Source organism: Apteryx rowi, unplaced genomic scaffold, assembly GCF_003343035.1.
Source record: "Apteryx rowi isolate R43461 unplaced genomic scaffold, aptRow1 scaffold_6, whole genome shotgun sequence".
In the NCBI taxonomy this organism is placed as follows: domain Eukaryota; kingdom Metazoa; phylum Chordata; class Aves; order Apterygiformes; family Apterygidae; genus Apteryx; species Apteryx rowi.
In genome coordinates this window covers 7,855,232-7,871,113 of record NW_020450871.1, presented here as the reverse complement: position 1 = coordinate 7,871,113, position 15,882 = coordinate 7,855,232, and the positions used below count along the sequence as shown (strand labels likewise).

Below are 15,882 nucleotides of genomic sequence, written 5' to 3'. Positions count from 1 at the left end.
CGGCACCGCGCCAGCGACCGCCGCAGAACCGGCGCCGCCGCCATCCCGCTGACCCCGCCGCCTCCTCGGGCGCGTCGCCCCACCGCAACGTCATCACCAGCGGCCGGCCGAGCGCCCGCGCTCCGCCCTCGTCCCGCCCCATCCGCCTCCGATTGGCTGCCCGGCGCTCCCCCCCGGCTCCGCACTGAGCAGCGGAGCTGCCAGTCAGGGCCGGCGTTGCCCGGCTGCCATGGGAACGGGCCCGCCGCGGCAGCTGTCGGGCGCGGGGGAAGCGAGGGCCCCTGCGGAGCCGCGGCTGAGAAGCGGTTGTGCTCGCGCCGCGGGCGGGCAGCGCGCCCAGGCTTCACCTGACACAAAGTTAAAAAAGCGACAGAACCTCCGCAGGTCCACTGACTTTCAGTGTTCGAGAAAAGACTATTTTCAAAAGCATCGGAAACATCATTATAAAAATGGAGTCATTTATTGCATGTTACTTTCTTGAAAAAGAAGACAGAAAAAAATCCAAAATATTATTTAAAAAGAATACATCATCTCACTTATTAGCTGTACTACAACTTTCAAGTAATGTAGATAAGGATTTTCTGTAGAGAATTCTGGTTAACAGAACCACAATCTTCAAATAAAGGAAAAAAAAATCAGCAGGCTGCTTAGAAATATCGGTCTCTGAGAGCCACACAGCTCCCTCAATTCATTTAAGAGAGAAGAATCATGGTGAATTTAAAGGATACTGGCATGTAAAAGTTTCTGAAGGTTGTATTTCTGTATTATAAATAATTTAACTCTCAAGCATTCACATTTTAGAACAGAAAGAACAGCATTCGAGATGTTTGTAGGCAGAATAAAACTCAAGTCACAAAGCCTCACAGGTTTAAACAAAGGTGAACGCCCAGCGGCAGGACTGGCAGCACAGCCATGACACCAGTGTTAGAGATGTACACCATGCCGCCTTCGGGCAGCTGGTGGTTTCTTCCAGTATTTATTCAGAATTCCTTTATCTGCTTGTTTTTTTCTAAACCATTTTGGTCAGTTATCTAGTGTTCGACTGCAGTTGCTATTCCAGAGCAAAAGATCTAAGTCTCTACTCTAAAATTTAGAGAAATATTTAGAAAAACGATTTAAAACCCTTGCAATATTTTCCCTCCAATGCACTGTTTCAAAATACTGACTTAAATGTTTCTTTTGCTTTGGTTTTAAAAGAGAAGTGAGTTGCAAATATGTAAAATAGCTCCTCCTCGCCTTACCCCCCCCTCCCAATTCTTAAGCATAATTTATAAAAGCACTTCAAAGAGTTTCTAAATGGAATCTCAGTTCTGAGCACATTTTACCCCAAATCCCTGGAAATACTGGGATTTAACATAAACACCGACAACCTTGAAACTCTAGTAGCAATAAAGCATCCTATCATTGACTTTTTTGGACAGGGCTAATATGGTACAAGTAAGTTAAATTTCAAGTCTTGGAAACTTTAAGCCCCACTAGCATAATCAACATTAAGACTATAAGTATTCATTACATAGACTGCAGGGTCAGGGTGCTCGTCAGCTATTCAGTTTAAGTGCTGTAGATATTTCTACTCTAATCTAGTGGTTCTGGAAGTTTCATGAAGTCAAGTTCTTCTGGCTTTTTGTGGTTTTCAAGTATGCTTCTGAGCTTCTGTTATCTTTCTGATTAGGAACAGCTTGTCACGACTCTCCTGGAAAGACAGAATAAAAACTGCACCTTTTAGATAAACAAAAGAAGGAACTACAAATGATCTCTACGCAGCTCATGTCATTATTAGAAATATAGTGGTGCACTCACTACATGCTAACCTGATTAGTGGCTCTGCACACTCTCTCAGTTGCCTAAACAATTTTAAGTTTGTAACAGTCTTGACTTCATTCACCTCATGTTAGGTCACATGTTAATAGTTCTGTATTGGGCCTAGTAAAAACATCTGACACACACCTAAAACTTTAAAACTGTACTGCCAAGAGAGGAGTTATGAGATAGGGAGTCCTTCACAAATCAGCAAGAATGTTGCTCCTAAATCACTTACTCTTCAATATATCTGCTCAACTCGCTGGTTTTCTTACAATGCCATATTTAAATGCCATATTTAAAAGAAACATGCACTAAAAGAGGGGCTACTTCCTAAAAAGCTTGGAAAGCCTTACTATCAAGGCTAGATTTTGGCTTGAGCAGAGCTTCTCAGAACATGGCACATGAATGCTATCAAACCAGTGCATGGCAGCAGCCACTGATGGCCTGTAAATAAGCAGATCTGCGCTGGCAACCTTCTCCAAAAGATTTGTTAGTGGTGACTTGCTCCACCTCTTGCTGCACGTTGAGTATCTGTTGCAGGCAGTGCTGGGACCTGCACTCAGGGAACAGACCAAACGTGATGAGGTAGGAAGAACAGGGTGCTTGTTTGGGAGAGTGGAGAAGCAAAGGGAGATGGGGTTTGTGTAAAACGGTGGAGGGGACAGAAAGCACAAGATTCAGGTCCTACTTTGGCAGGATCAAACACACACATAGGAAGCAAGAGCATGGGTGAAGAACAGGGACACCACACCATAGAGGCACACCCTGTCTCACACGTGCGTGGGCTGATATAACTGGGCCTTGCTGCAGTTGCTGCTGATACCCAAGTAAACCAACCAGACCGAAGAATGCTTTAGTGCTTGGGATTTTTCCTGTATAACTTGTAAAACTTTCTTCATTGCCTGTCCAAACACCAAATAATTGGAAGAATACTAAGAAAACTGCTGCTCCTCTGCATGTCTGATCACTGATGCAACACACAAAGAAAGCTTAAGCAGTGCAAAAAAAAAGTAGCGTGTCAAATCTTACCATAACCAGTTGTTCCCTCAGCTGCTCAACAACTCGTTTGTGTGCTCCAGCCAAGGCAATGAAATAGAACATAACGAGGCTGCAAACAGCAAACCAGCATTACACATTAGCATCATACAAAAGACAGAATTAGTCAGAAAAAGGCTGTTACGGGCCAGAGGAATTTTCGTTTCGGGCATTCACTTCAGACAGAAGAGAAGCTACTGGGGGGGACGGGGGAAAGCAACATACAGCATGGGAAGACAGGGCATGGCCCTGACTGAAAGCATCTACTGAGATATTTGTGCTGTCAGCAGGGAGGGACCGAGCGCCAGAGGATGCAGAGGCAGGGCATCCTGCAGATGTTACAGATTGTGTCCCAACAGCTGTTTCTAGACTGTCGGTTCCTACCCTGCTCTAAAGATGGGGGGGGAGGGAGGGAGGGGATGCTCATTGTGGTTTGTAACTATGGTAAACAGCTACAGAGCAAAACTGCACCAACTCCTTATAGCATGTACTTCTGAGGCAATCTGTGACCCAGAATATTATCCACAGTACATGAAATCATAAAGAGCAGTAGCAAGAACTAGAATGTCACAAATGCCTATGTAAATCACATTTTTTCTTTTCCAAATAATAAGTATTAGAGTAGAAATGCAACTTCCCCTCCATCTGTTACACAGGTCTTATGATATACTATTAGAAAGACCTTCGGGACTCTGGGTTTTATCTCGCCTTCACCCCAAATATAATAACCCACCATCAACCAAAACAGAGGACGTAATATTTCCTGTGTATACAATGACAGTACAGGAGAACACATAAGCATGTGTTCAGGAAGAAATGGTGGGTGGAACCTGAAATAAATCACATGGTTTCTCAAGTGCAGAAGTTACAGAAAGTCTCATGTAACAAGGCTCTAAGATCTGAAAATAGTTAGGTTACACTGAAACAAAAAAAAAATCTGTACATAAGTAAAAAAAACAAAAACTTTTTTTACTGTAAAGGTGATCAATCACTGGAACAGAGAAGTTACAGAATCTCCATCCTTGGAGATATTCAAAACCCGACTGGACATGGTCCTGGGCAACCTGCTCTAGCTGAACCTGCTTTGAGCAGGGGGGCTGGACTAGGTGATAACCAGAGATGCCTTCCAACCTTAACCATTCTATGATTCTATATTGAATTTTACATTATAGAATGACTGTTTTTTACCAAGGTTTGTGGACAGGATTTGTGACCACAGGGCTTAAAACATCATTTTGCAGAATGATTGGTAGCTAATACTTTTGAGAAAGACAAGTGAGGGATATGGGACATCCAGGAGGAAAGGGAATAAAGTTAAGGAATGTGAATAACGGGCAAAGACAAAAGAACTAAGGCTTGCTATGGGCTGTGATGCCTCTGACTGCAGACAGCAAGTGTGGTCTAATACTTATTTGGTATCAGTTCAGTAAGGAAGGAAATGAACCATGCAGCTGCACAACTAAATCAAGTCTCCAGAGTACTTACCAGATAACCATAAAAAAAGGCACTGCAAAGGCTTCTGATGCTATACCATAAAGGACCTTCTGCAAACCAGTTGGAAACCCAAGTATGGTATGTGGAACAACTGCCCAAGAAGTGTTAAAATTCCTGAACGGCCCACACGCCTTAGAGGAGGGGATACTGGCAGAGAACCAGAACAGAAAAGAGATGCTGCACCAAAACGTAAAGATAAAATAATCCAAAACAATCCCAACACCGTTTTCCCCATGGTGTAAAAATACACTTTGCCTTTAAAAGAGTAATTTTTATGTGTATGGACTAAGTAATAATATAATTTATTAAACACAAACATATTTTATTCTAATTTATCAATCCAAAGTTGCATGTCTGCTTTTAGGGAACTAACAACCTTAGCATTAAAGCAAACATCAATTTCATAAAAGTTAAATTGTCACTTACTGTGCTATGCTGATTCCCAAAGGGATAAAAGCCAAGATGAGCCCAATCAGTAGCACCACCAAGAAGAAAAAATTGGAACTTGATGCTCTGATAGGCCTAGATGAAGGTTTACGTGTGTGAATCAAACTAATCTGAAGAAGGAAAGAGAGCAAGACTAAATATATATGTAAATATATAAATATATAGAAATATCTAAATAAATATACCTAAATACATAAGTCCAATTACACCTTCCCCACCATCTCAATTCTCCATCCTCAAACATGCTACCAGCTACCACTACATAACCTTCCTTTGATGTACATGGACTGAAAAGGGCTAAGGCAGAAATACTTCACATTCCAGTAGCACTCAATGTCTCCTATTTTGGGTCAAGGGTTTGTTCCAGAGGGCCTCACACACTTGCACAAAGTCAACAGAGATCAGTCATGTGGTGCGTGATCTAGGTCACACCCTTCAGTTTTGAATTACCAGCAAGAAGGGGTGGACACATATTAGTATGAATTTACTGCACAGAAGGAACTGTCTGGTCATAAAGCAAAACTTCCAATATGCAAAAAACAGGTCTTGAACTTCCAAACCAACTTGGATTTTCCATTTTGTTTAGGATTGAACTAATTTTTTTTTTGTTTTACTTGGCAAAATCTTGTCCAAGTTCTAAGCTCTGTTGCTAGTAAACAGACCATTGCAAAAAAGTGTTATAAATTAGCTTTACTATATAGCATAATTTTCTTACAGAACTAGACAAATAATTGATGCAGTAGTCATTAAAAATACTGTTTTTCTTCATCACTTCAAAGCAAAACTCTACCTTTTCTTAAAAGCAAAAAAACAAAAGAACATGGAATTCTATTACCTCTTTTCCAGTACACTGCATCCTTGGGTTTCTGTTTTCTTTAAAAATCAGCTTTACTTACAAAAACCACAGAGGTGCACTCAATTGTCTTCATTTATCACACACCTTCATTACCTTTTTAATATAAAAGACGATAAAGTATTTCACGGTTGCTATTGCTGGAAGAAGCGGTGAATAGAAGGTTCCAATCCAGCAGATAGTCTGCCCATAAATGATTTCCAGGACATTGTCAGAAATTCCAAATTCCTGCAAACCACACCACTGAACTGGCTTACAAGAGCAGTAAGTAACTAACAACCTAAAATAGAGAACATCATTAGTTCAAGAGTGAAGTTATGGAGTTTAGCTGAATCCTAGCATATTTGAAATGCATATTTGGAACATGCAGAAATTTAACATTAAAGCATTAGGCAATGTAACAGAAAAATGCCCGAAGAAACAAAGATTCAAATATTGGAAACTACACAGCTATTTGACTAGCAAACACAAGTAATCAAATCACCAGAAGTATGTTTCTATTTTATTTTAAAACTGGAAATCTGGTTGGAAATATGGGGAATAAATAATGGAAAAATGAAACTTGTGTTTCATAAGTCATTCTGCAAAAGCATGCTCAAAAGGTAGTGATACTCACTTTCTAGGAAAGTCCACAAATAGAGTCACGGCAACAATTATAATAAAATCAAATATCAACAATTTATACATTTCTTGCCCAACTTGAGATTCCCAGCACTATAAAAAGAAGGCAGGAAAAACAGGATTAGAAGTCTAAATATAAAGGGGAAAAAAAATCTGTCAGTCACTAAAACAACAAACTTCTAAATCAACTAACACCATAAAGTTCAAATCCTATTAACTCCTGTTTCTAAAATGCTTTTAACTGTTCTAGAGCTTCCAAGGTTTTTTTTGTTTTTTGTTTTTTGTTTTTTAAAAGAGGAAAGACGTTCGTCTCATTGGTGCAAAACACCATAACACAAGTGGTGTCAAAACACAGATAACTCAGATAATCCTCATGGTAGTCAGAAGGTCTAGGTTAGCTGATAATCTGTCACTGGACCAAAACTCATCAGAGTTTTTAGCTAAAGGAAAGGTATATGGTATGTATACAAAGAACTTTACTGCTTTATATCAAGCAGTAAGAATCAGCACAAGGCATAACATGAATGGCAACCCCAGATCTGATTCTGAACACCCACAGGCAAGCAAGTCACATGGAAAGAAGAACCTCTAATCACAGGTTCAGATGATTAAAGACCAAGATAAATCTGCTTACAGGATAGAGTTCGTAATTGTATCCACAAGCTTTACACTTCTCAGTGGCACAGTAGGAGATCTGACTCCACAGCGAGAATAAGAGAACACCGATGTTGGCCAACCGCACAAAGACACACCTGGAAGAGAGGCAAAACCTGATTCCAAACCTGTCAAAAAAGAGCCATTCCAGCACCTGACTCAACTTGCATAGGAGTCCAAGGAAGCTGCATGGAGCTCTAAATGCGAAAGTGTTGCACAAAGCTTTAACAGAATGATCAGCTAGAAAACAAACATATTTCTTTCTTCAGTAATAGGTTCAGTCGCTTTTCACCTTCCCTGCTTTACGCTACAGTCCATTGCTTCTTTTCTCACTATTGCTCCTAGATCATTTCAGTTGCTGACCTTGAACTAGCAATGGGCTGCTATTCTCTCAAGTGCTGTTTTGGAGGCCAGGTAACAACGCTCTGTGTGCAGCACTTCCTCTTGGGTGCACTCAGAGGCACTTAGCCAAACAGGAAATACTAAGCACAGGGACTTGACAGAGCTCAGATGCTTCAGCCTGAATCTTATCACCTTTTTCTGCCAAATTCCAGTTCTTCATGCCTTAGAATACCTTAAAAGCTTAAAATACCCCAAAGCTTTTAACTTCTGTCTGGAGCAAAGTCATGCTTCAGTCTCTGCTCTGCAGCATTGTAATACGAGTGAAGTTGATTGCCGTGCACTCATGCTCGTTCATCCAAGGAAATGCTGCACACAAAGCAGCGTGAGCTTATAGTTCTGCAGGCAGGACTTCCCTACTAATTACTCAGGCTGCTGAAGATATCCATCTCACACAGCTAGATGGGATTGAGAGAGAAACCTGGAAACTGAAATAACTGCACTGCACTGCCATCAAAATAGGAGATTGCTTCCAGATTTAAAATGAAAATTTACAACTAAACAGAAACCAACGTCTTCGTGGCTTCCAGTGTCCAGGCCATCTGTGGCAGGGAGTCAAGCCTATTTGCTTCTTGACATCTGAATGTTTACAATGCTTCTGCCAGGAAAAAGCTGTTGAAATGTCCAAGGTGATGATAAGAACATGCTTACCTCATCAGTGTCAGCCTGATTTCAAAGGCTGGTGAATAATCTTCAAGTCTGATTAGAACTGAAAAGATCTGAGGAGCAATGAAGTTGGCCAACGTGATCACTATGGAAGGCAAATACTGTACCAAGAGATTAGCTTCAAAGTTCATATTGTTGCCATTCTGTACAGGAAGAGATGAGAGAAAGGTAATACCACACACAAACACACATTTCTGACATTATGCTCTCTCCAGCTACCCACAAGTCTTCCCTGTCCAGCACTCAGGTAACATCTTTGACTTCAGCCTCCACCCATATTTGGAACTACAAGCCTGCCCACTACTATCTCTGAAGCTGCTGATACAAACCCTTACTTTCTCCTCATCCCTTCACCAGTAACTACATCCCTTCTCTTGCTATTAATATTTTAGTGCTTCCCCAAGGCTTCTGTTTGACAAAGTTCATTTATTTCCCCAAGGCTTGCGTCTTATGCCAAAGTTCAGACATGTCTCCAGTTACTCCCTCTGGCCCCAAGCAGCTCCTCTGACTTTCCTATCACCTTAAGAACCTCCTCTATGTGCTCACTTCAGCAAGGTCAAGATATGAACTCCTGAAGCTCTCCTCCAAGTTGTTCAGTGCTGCCCTATCCTCTTCTCTGCCCTCAAACAGTACCTTAGACACAAACGTCTCTTTAGTCCCCATTCCCTGCTTCTCCCTCTGCAATCCTGGCACTTCACAGAAGTTAAGAGTTAGGTGCACAGAGAGCATACCTTTCCCCAGACACAGCCAGTGCCCATCACATCACTAATACAGAGGGGACAAAAAAGTGCAACCCCTATTCATATAAGGCTAATTCAATTCCAGGGGTCCTCCAGAGAACGTAATTACTGTTATTTGGCACCGTTGGCTGCTCTTTTTCCGCTTCTGAACTGCTCTTCCCAACAGTTTGACCTGCAGAGGGTGAACAATGCAGCCTAACCAGATTCTCTTCACTAATGATGCAAGAACCTATTCTTCTGCAAAGTGCTCCCTGCTTAAAGTCTTCCTGTTTCCCCACACAACTGTAACTCAAGCCACAATACAGATCATAATCTTTACTAGTCCCTGCCTGGCTGTTCTTTTTTGCAGCTGAGCCGCAAACCAAATCAATGAACTGACCATAAGGAAGTTTATTTTAATCCAGATCAGTTCCCTGAGCTAGTTTACTGCCCAGACAAGCATTTTTACCAGCAGAGCACAGAGGTGAGAACAGTTACACAGGGAGAAGAATGAGGGTTGCTTTTCTTGGCAGCTGCACTAGCTCCAAGGCATGACACTGTAGTCTCTGTATCAAAGGGAGACATCACTGCTCTTTCTTGTACATGCTTCTTGATCCTTCTTGCTCCCTCCTGCTAAACAAATTCTGCCTCTACAGAAAGCAAGTGTTTTCAGATCCCCTGCAAGAAAGGCGCTATATTAAGATACTTGACTCTTTTGCAATAGTTCCTCTTGCTCTGATCACCAGTCCCCTATTGCAGTTTGTCCTGATGTCATGTCTGATACTTACATTGGAGATATTTCCCTGAGAGAAGACAGTTGCTCTATAAATAGAGTAAAAACATCCTGATAAAACTGCGAGGACAATTATATTTAGAAATATTCTCAGAGAGTAGATGCGTAGCTTGTCTTTCATTGTCCTGTCAGCTATTTTTTGCTTCAGTCTTTCTTCTTCCAAATCTGTCTACAAACAGAAGAAAAAGAATGTGCAGTTTTCTGGTGCAGTATAAAATACTGCCACTGTGTCTCCTACCTCCAGGAGGTACAACCTACAGTCTGTTCCAGGACAATCACTCCACAGCCTGCCCAAACCCCCTGAAGCAAGAGTGCCCTTCCACTGACTTACACCGGTTCGTGTGGGAGTGGAAGCCCCAGTCGGTGTGCTCAGGCTCACCAGGCTGGGGGCCCTCTAGCTGAAAACAACTGTCTGGTAGTCTCTTATCTTTACTATTCCAGTAACATATCTCCTTGAGGACAGAAAGACAACTTCCCTGTCTATTATGAGAGACTGATTCAGACAGCTTGGTACTAACCTGCGAAACAGGTAAATCAGTCCACTCTTGTCTTCACGCTTCTACAGGTAGGTAAACAGTCCTCAGCCCTACGACTCAAGCTTGTTCTCTTTGTGAAGGAGAAAAAAATTGGGGATGGCACAGAAGGAAGCACACCTTTGAGCAGCTGGTCAGGCAAACTTGCTATGTTTCACCTTAGCTGATGCAAAAATGTAATACTGCCTGTGAAGGCAAGTAACTTGGGCACAGCCTCAGTAAACTGGGTATTTTCTGTGGACATCTTTCCATCAGACAGTAATATTAAGAGGTGGATTTTTCTAAGGTGTGGGTTATACAGGCAAAAAAGCACGATAAGTGAAGGAGGCTCTGGTTGTATGGCAGAAGATGACTGTGAACTTTAGTGGAATGGAAAACAACTCACTGTAATTTATGAAATCAATTATTATTGCTTTGTGGTTTGAAGTAGAAACATGGTGACTGGAAATATCTTTTCAAAGGTCCTTGTTTCACCACACAAATCTCTGTTTCCAGTGTACAGGCAGAGGGCAAACAAAGTACTGCTGTCACCAGAAAGGCCTTTCAGATTATCTCTTCAGAGTGCTTTATGATTTCAGACATGTATTAGCTGCATCTATGTTTTTGTATGTATATACGTGTCATAAAGATGCCTTGTAAAAAATTTACAGTAGCTTTCTACCAGCAACAGGGCTCTTAATTTGTATGAAAAGTATCATCTGCATTTTATTTCTCCTTAAACAACTGCTTACAGACTTACAACCCAGCATACCCAAACTGATTCCCAAGGGTTTTGCCCACAGCTGGAATAGCTTTTCCAGTTGGATTATGTAGAAACTAACACAGGAAGCATAACTGGAGTGTGAGGAAGAGGCAGAAAAGCAGTTAACAGGTTGGCTTCAGACCCTGGTGGATGCGAGGATGGCCTTCAACCTCAGCACCAATCCTTCTCATGTTGCACCACAATTCTTGCTATTTAGAAAGCATGCAAGAGGATGTGGGTTCCCCACCCGCCCTGAATATACGCTACTCTAATCTTTATTATCCCCAGTCCATTATCTGTCACATATCCCTCTTTGTAGCCATCTAAGCTGTATCAAACCATAATGAAAGAAAAACATGAAAGTTACTCACCTTGAGCTCATATTGCAAGCTGCGATGTTTTAGCCGTGCTGCATTTAGATCTGTAATGCAGAAGTCCCAGCCTGCAAAGACTTTGTTACAGTAACTCTGAAATTGATCTTCATCATGCACCAAGTTCTGCTTAAATCCTTCCACAGACCTAGAGAAAAATGCAAATTTACTTAAAAAGAAGTATTTAATCCACAGAAAAACAAAAAACTCCACACTTCAAGCAACCAGGCTCAAAGGCTAAGCGATCCCTCTAAGGGCAACCAGCCATATTTACTTTGTATCAGCAAGTCTCTAGGAACCTTTGGTGTGAGGTTCTGCAGCAACCAAAGTCAACTGAATCCAGGATTGATATGAATTACTTCCCTCTGCACTTGGCCACATTCACACATTCTCACATCATGCAATGCTTTTCTGACACCACAAGGAACTGGCTCAGGAAACTGAGCTGAAAAACTAGTGTATCTTTTTTTGGTTCATTTGTTTTAAATAACTTATAATTATATTTTCGAATTATTAGTTTTTTGCTGGCTCAGCTCCCCGACAGCCAGACAAAGGCTACTGTGGTGCTGCATCCTCAAAGATATAACAGAACTGGCAGAGGATTCTCCACTTCCATACAAAACAGTTTTGTAATTCAGCGTGCTACCTACAGGTGAGAATGCAATGTAAGCTCTGCAACAGGTAGCAGTAAATAAAATACATCAATATCTTTACCTTTTTATTATCCAGAGGAGACTTAATGCAAGGTAAGCAAATGTAGTCAGCAGGTATGCTAGTGGTAAGTTGTACCTAAAGATACTGATCCAAGCAGCATCTATTGTGTAATAGCCATAAAACAAACTTGTCATTTCCAGGAATCCCTGTGAGAAAAAAAAAGAAGTTTAAATAGAATTTGTAACAGCAGCAACAACTACTCAGTTAAATCTAACCTGGTTTTAATCAAGCATTTTGTACACTTGTTAAAAAAAAAAAAAAAATTCCTACTGAGGCCCCAAGCAACCTATGGCAGCCTGTAGCTTCTAAATACTGACATTGCCTCTAACAAACCAACGTAGACATTGCACGCTTAAATCCCTCCCCTCTCCAATCAAAGAGCCCTGTGACAAGGACGCCAAGACCCTACACAGAGAGCACAATAGGAAGCGTGCTCCAGAAAATGAAACATTTAGCAGCTGGGGAGGAGCAGAACAGGCTGCAGCATGGGACCAACCGGACCTCAATGTACTCTCAGTAAAAGCCAGTTTGGAAACTCACCTTCCCAGTGATACTTTACCATTTTACCCCAATGTTGCCTTACCGTTTCTCAAAATTATCAAAACATCGTTCCCCAAGTACAAATCTTTTCACATTTGACATATTATACCAGACTTAAAAACTTAAAAATAATATCTGATCACTTACAGTGCCACTGAGCAAATCTTTGGGGTAAGTATAGAAGTAAATGAGACCTTTATTACCACTAGGTGTATAAACCGTGCAGTGAGGCTCTGCCAAAGAAAGATCGGAGAAGTCAGTAGAATAGAAATACCCATTAAACTGTGAGATGCAGTCAGTTCAAATGTGACAAGCTCTTACAAAGCAAATGCTTGTCTTTTTGGGAGCCGGGGGGAGGACCAGAATCTTACAAACAGTAACAGAACATGGAGAAGATGGTTACCTATGCTCTTTGCAGGAATTTCATCAAAGCTACTGTTGAAAATTCCATATTTAGAAATGATGCTGGGAAGGGTAACAAAACTGAACATCAGGGTAAATATTACAAAATTCAGCAGGACCAGAAAACGCAGAAAGGAGAAGTAGGACTGGATGCCAGTTCCAAATTTCCCTGGGAATAAAAAAAATGTGTGAGTTACTAATTAAGATGTATTTAAAAATAAATAAATAAAAAAGGAGTAGATTATAATTTCAGTTATACTGAACTAGGAAGAAATATTACTGACACTAGTTTTAATTGTTCTGGGTTCATAGCAGTATAACTGAAATGGAAACATAACTTTATCTTTTTATCCAACATATTTCCATCTACTCCTTCATGGATTTTCTCCATATTTTCAGCAATACTAAGGGAAGCAGGCAACTCCTCAGACACATATAGTTATATATCTGAAACTATGCGCACACATGTAAAACTACACGCTATCAATAACAGAAGCAGGTTGAAACAGCAGAAACCACAATAACAAGACAAATACCTTCTATGCTGTGAATATCATGTCGCCAAAGCTCCAGGTAAGATAACACCTCCTTGGCTTCATCAAAGACTTTTTTCCACGATTTACGGCTACTTCTTTTCCACTGATTCCATCCAGATAAGTATTTTATATCAGCCTGCTGAAACTCCCTAAGAAACAAGAAATATAACTAAGCAGAAGAATTACTTTTTCACTACATGCAACAGGGTCTAGCACAATGGATCCTGCTTGGAGCCTTCAGAGGGATATCATTGTGCAAAAAGGTGGGGTAACATACGCTAGCTGTCCCCATCTTCTCCTCTTGTTAACTGTGACAGCACGTTAATTCAATCACAACAAGTGCTCTCACAGAAAAAAGAAAATCCACCTGACAACAGCACAACACAGCGATGTGCAGCTGTATGTCCTGCAGCGATGTTTAGTGACGTTTCTGTTGAGAATTTCATATTCACAAATGGCTGGAAAAGTCAGAAAAGATACTTTCCTCAGAAATTCTGACCAAAGTACCTTCACCCTGATGCTCAAAGTTTTTAAATTACTTAATATTAAAAGTTACACCTGTTCAAAATAGAAATTTTTCTTTTATAGAAAATTAAAAGACCTCAAAGTCAGAATGGAAATTCCAAATATGTTGTGAAGAAAAAGTTCAAAATATATATATATTTTATATATACATATGGCACTACAAAGACATTTACACATCCAATTTGGATTTTATCATTTTACCTTTGTATTGCATTCTTGTACATAACACAAGACAAATGTTATCAAAATTAATTTTTTTAATTATTCGTTTTTTATAATGCTTTGAAAAAAATCACAAGAAAATGCTGATTTAATGAATTTGAAACATTATTTCTTTGCAGGTGGGGGGGGCGAAATATTCTAATGATAAGCTGCAAACTAGCACCAAGCATGTACTGCAAACTGTGCAGATTTTTTTTTGTCATTTTTCAGGAACTCCTCCTAGATTTTCACACCACATGCGTAAATTTTCACTGTAAAAAAATTGCTGCATGCTCAGTAACAGGTACAAGGAGAATTCTGAGTGGCTCAGAGCTTGCATTTCGTTCTTTCTTTTAGAAAGCCATAAAAGACAACAAACAAACCCCCCCCCCCCCCCCCCCAGATATTTAGCCTGAAAAGTGGCTCGCATGCAGAGAATGCTGTTCCAGCCTCTGATGCCGCTAAAGGGCAGCGGTGAATGACCCACAAGGAGGCTGAGCAAAGGTAGAAGACAAAGGCTCCAATTTTGTACGTACTTTGTACACAAAGCTACTTATTTGCATAAGTGACTCACTGAATTACTTGTGTATAGCACCGGGGGCACAGCTAGGGCCAAGAGTGCTCTGTGTTGACAGTGTCCCTCATCTACTCAGCTGAAGGCAAAAATTAGTATTTTGGCAGGAATCTGAATTAAACCAATTTGCCACAAGCAAAGAGGCAGCAGATGACCTCATCTTTAAGTGCAAATGCAGCAATTATCAAAAGATTTCAGTTAATGGAAACTACAGGCTACAGCACACAGTGTTTTCAGCGGGCGCTGTGGAGAACTGTGTGGCCTGTGTTTGGTCTGCATGCTAAACAGAGGCGTGGGCCGCACGCTGGTCCGCGCCACAGACGATCAGTGTCCAGTCCTCAGGACACTCCTCATCATGCGCTCTGCGCTGGCAGCGGCTGCACGGTCCCCACAGAAGCGCTGATCCGCAGGAGCGCCAAGAAGCCCCATCGGAATCTGGGGGCGATGAGAGCTGCAAATCCTTTTCCTCGAGGAACTCGGCTTTACGTACCCCCCGTCAAACACGACTCCGTGCTTTCAGCACTTTCCTCCACCATGACCCAGATCTCCTGCAGCTCCTCTCTACAGCCCGCAGGACTCAGCTGCTCGAAGCCGGGCTGCAGCAGAGCGCTCTCCCAGCTCAGTTGCCCCATCCCGGCCTTCCCCATTTCCCGTCGCTCTCGCAAGCGAGCGAGCTCTGCGCGGAGGACCCGATCCTGGCGGCACCTTCACCTCTCCCCTGCTCCACCACGACCAGGAAGCACCTAAGTTAAAGGTTCTGTTATTCTCCGACAACGCTGCACAAACACACCACGTCCTCTCTCCTCAGAGGAGCCGCCAGCCTGCCAGCAGGGCCGGGGACGCGCAGGCCCCCTCAGGCTGGAAGGCGCCGGGGGGGCGACGCGTGCCGTCCCTCCCGCCCAGGGCTGCCGAGCTCACAGCTCGCGGCGACGTAGAAAAGGATCAGGAAAAAAGACAAAAAGATGTTAAAAAGCTCTTTCCGAGCACGGAGAGAGCCGCATGAGAGAAAGCACACAGGTTCTGCACTCTGGGGATGCGCCAGGACGAAGGGCAGCACTCGGAGAGCAGGCAGCGAAGCCCCCGGCGCACACAGGGAGCCTCAGGACGGCCCCCGCGAACGCAGAGCCCCGGCAGGCAGCGAGAGGCGGTCGCGCCGCCGCAGGCCGTTCTCAGCCGCGAGCACGGCGGCGCCGCAAGCAGCCGCGCGGAAGCCAACCTGAGCCGCCGCTTCTCGGCGAGGGGCAGCGGCCGCTCCCGGGG

General features: G+C 42.4%; 1 protein-coding gene across 1 annotated transcript; it reads right to left on the bottom strand.

Annotated features, from left to right (window-relative positions):
• Positions 1–441: 441 nt before the first annotated feature.
• TMC7 (transmembrane channel like 7) lies at positions 442–15,876 on the bottom strand. Its single transcript, XM_026083207.1, has 15 exons — positions 15,839–15,876; positions 13,323–13,471; positions 12,788–12,955; positions 12,532–12,617; positions 11,845–11,990; positions 11,131–11,278; positions 9,480–9,653; positions 7,958–8,115; positions 6,888–7,005; positions 6,249–6,346; positions 5,729–5,912; positions 4,759–4,889; positions 4,324–4,479; positions 2,833–2,911; positions 442–1,693 (listed from the first exon to the last, which is right to left on the bottom strand). Exons 3-15 carry the CDS (start codon positions 12,873–12,875, stop codon positions 1,634–1,636), a joined length of 1,626 nt encoding a protein of 541 aa, XP_025938992.1. The 5' UTR covers positions 12,876–12,955; positions 13,323–13,471; positions 15,839–15,876; the 3' UTR covers positions 442–1,633.
• Positions 15,877–15,882: the final 6 nt, after the last annotated feature.

Bases quoted from the DNA above. Each gene is read 5' to 3' on its own strand.
- TMC7 (XM_026083207.1), bottom strand. From the start codon at position 12,875: ATGTTCAGTTTTGTTACCCTTCCCAGCATCATTTCTAAATATGGAATT. The intron at 6,347-6,887 runs GTAAGCAGATTT...TTCTTTTTATAG, and splicing joins ACAATTACGAACTCTATCCT to TGCTGGGAATCTCAAGTTGG. The intron at 5,913-6,248 runs GTGAGTATCACT...TCTCTATTTTAG, and splicing joins TTTGTGGACTTTCCTAGAAA to GTTGTTAGTTACTTACTGCT.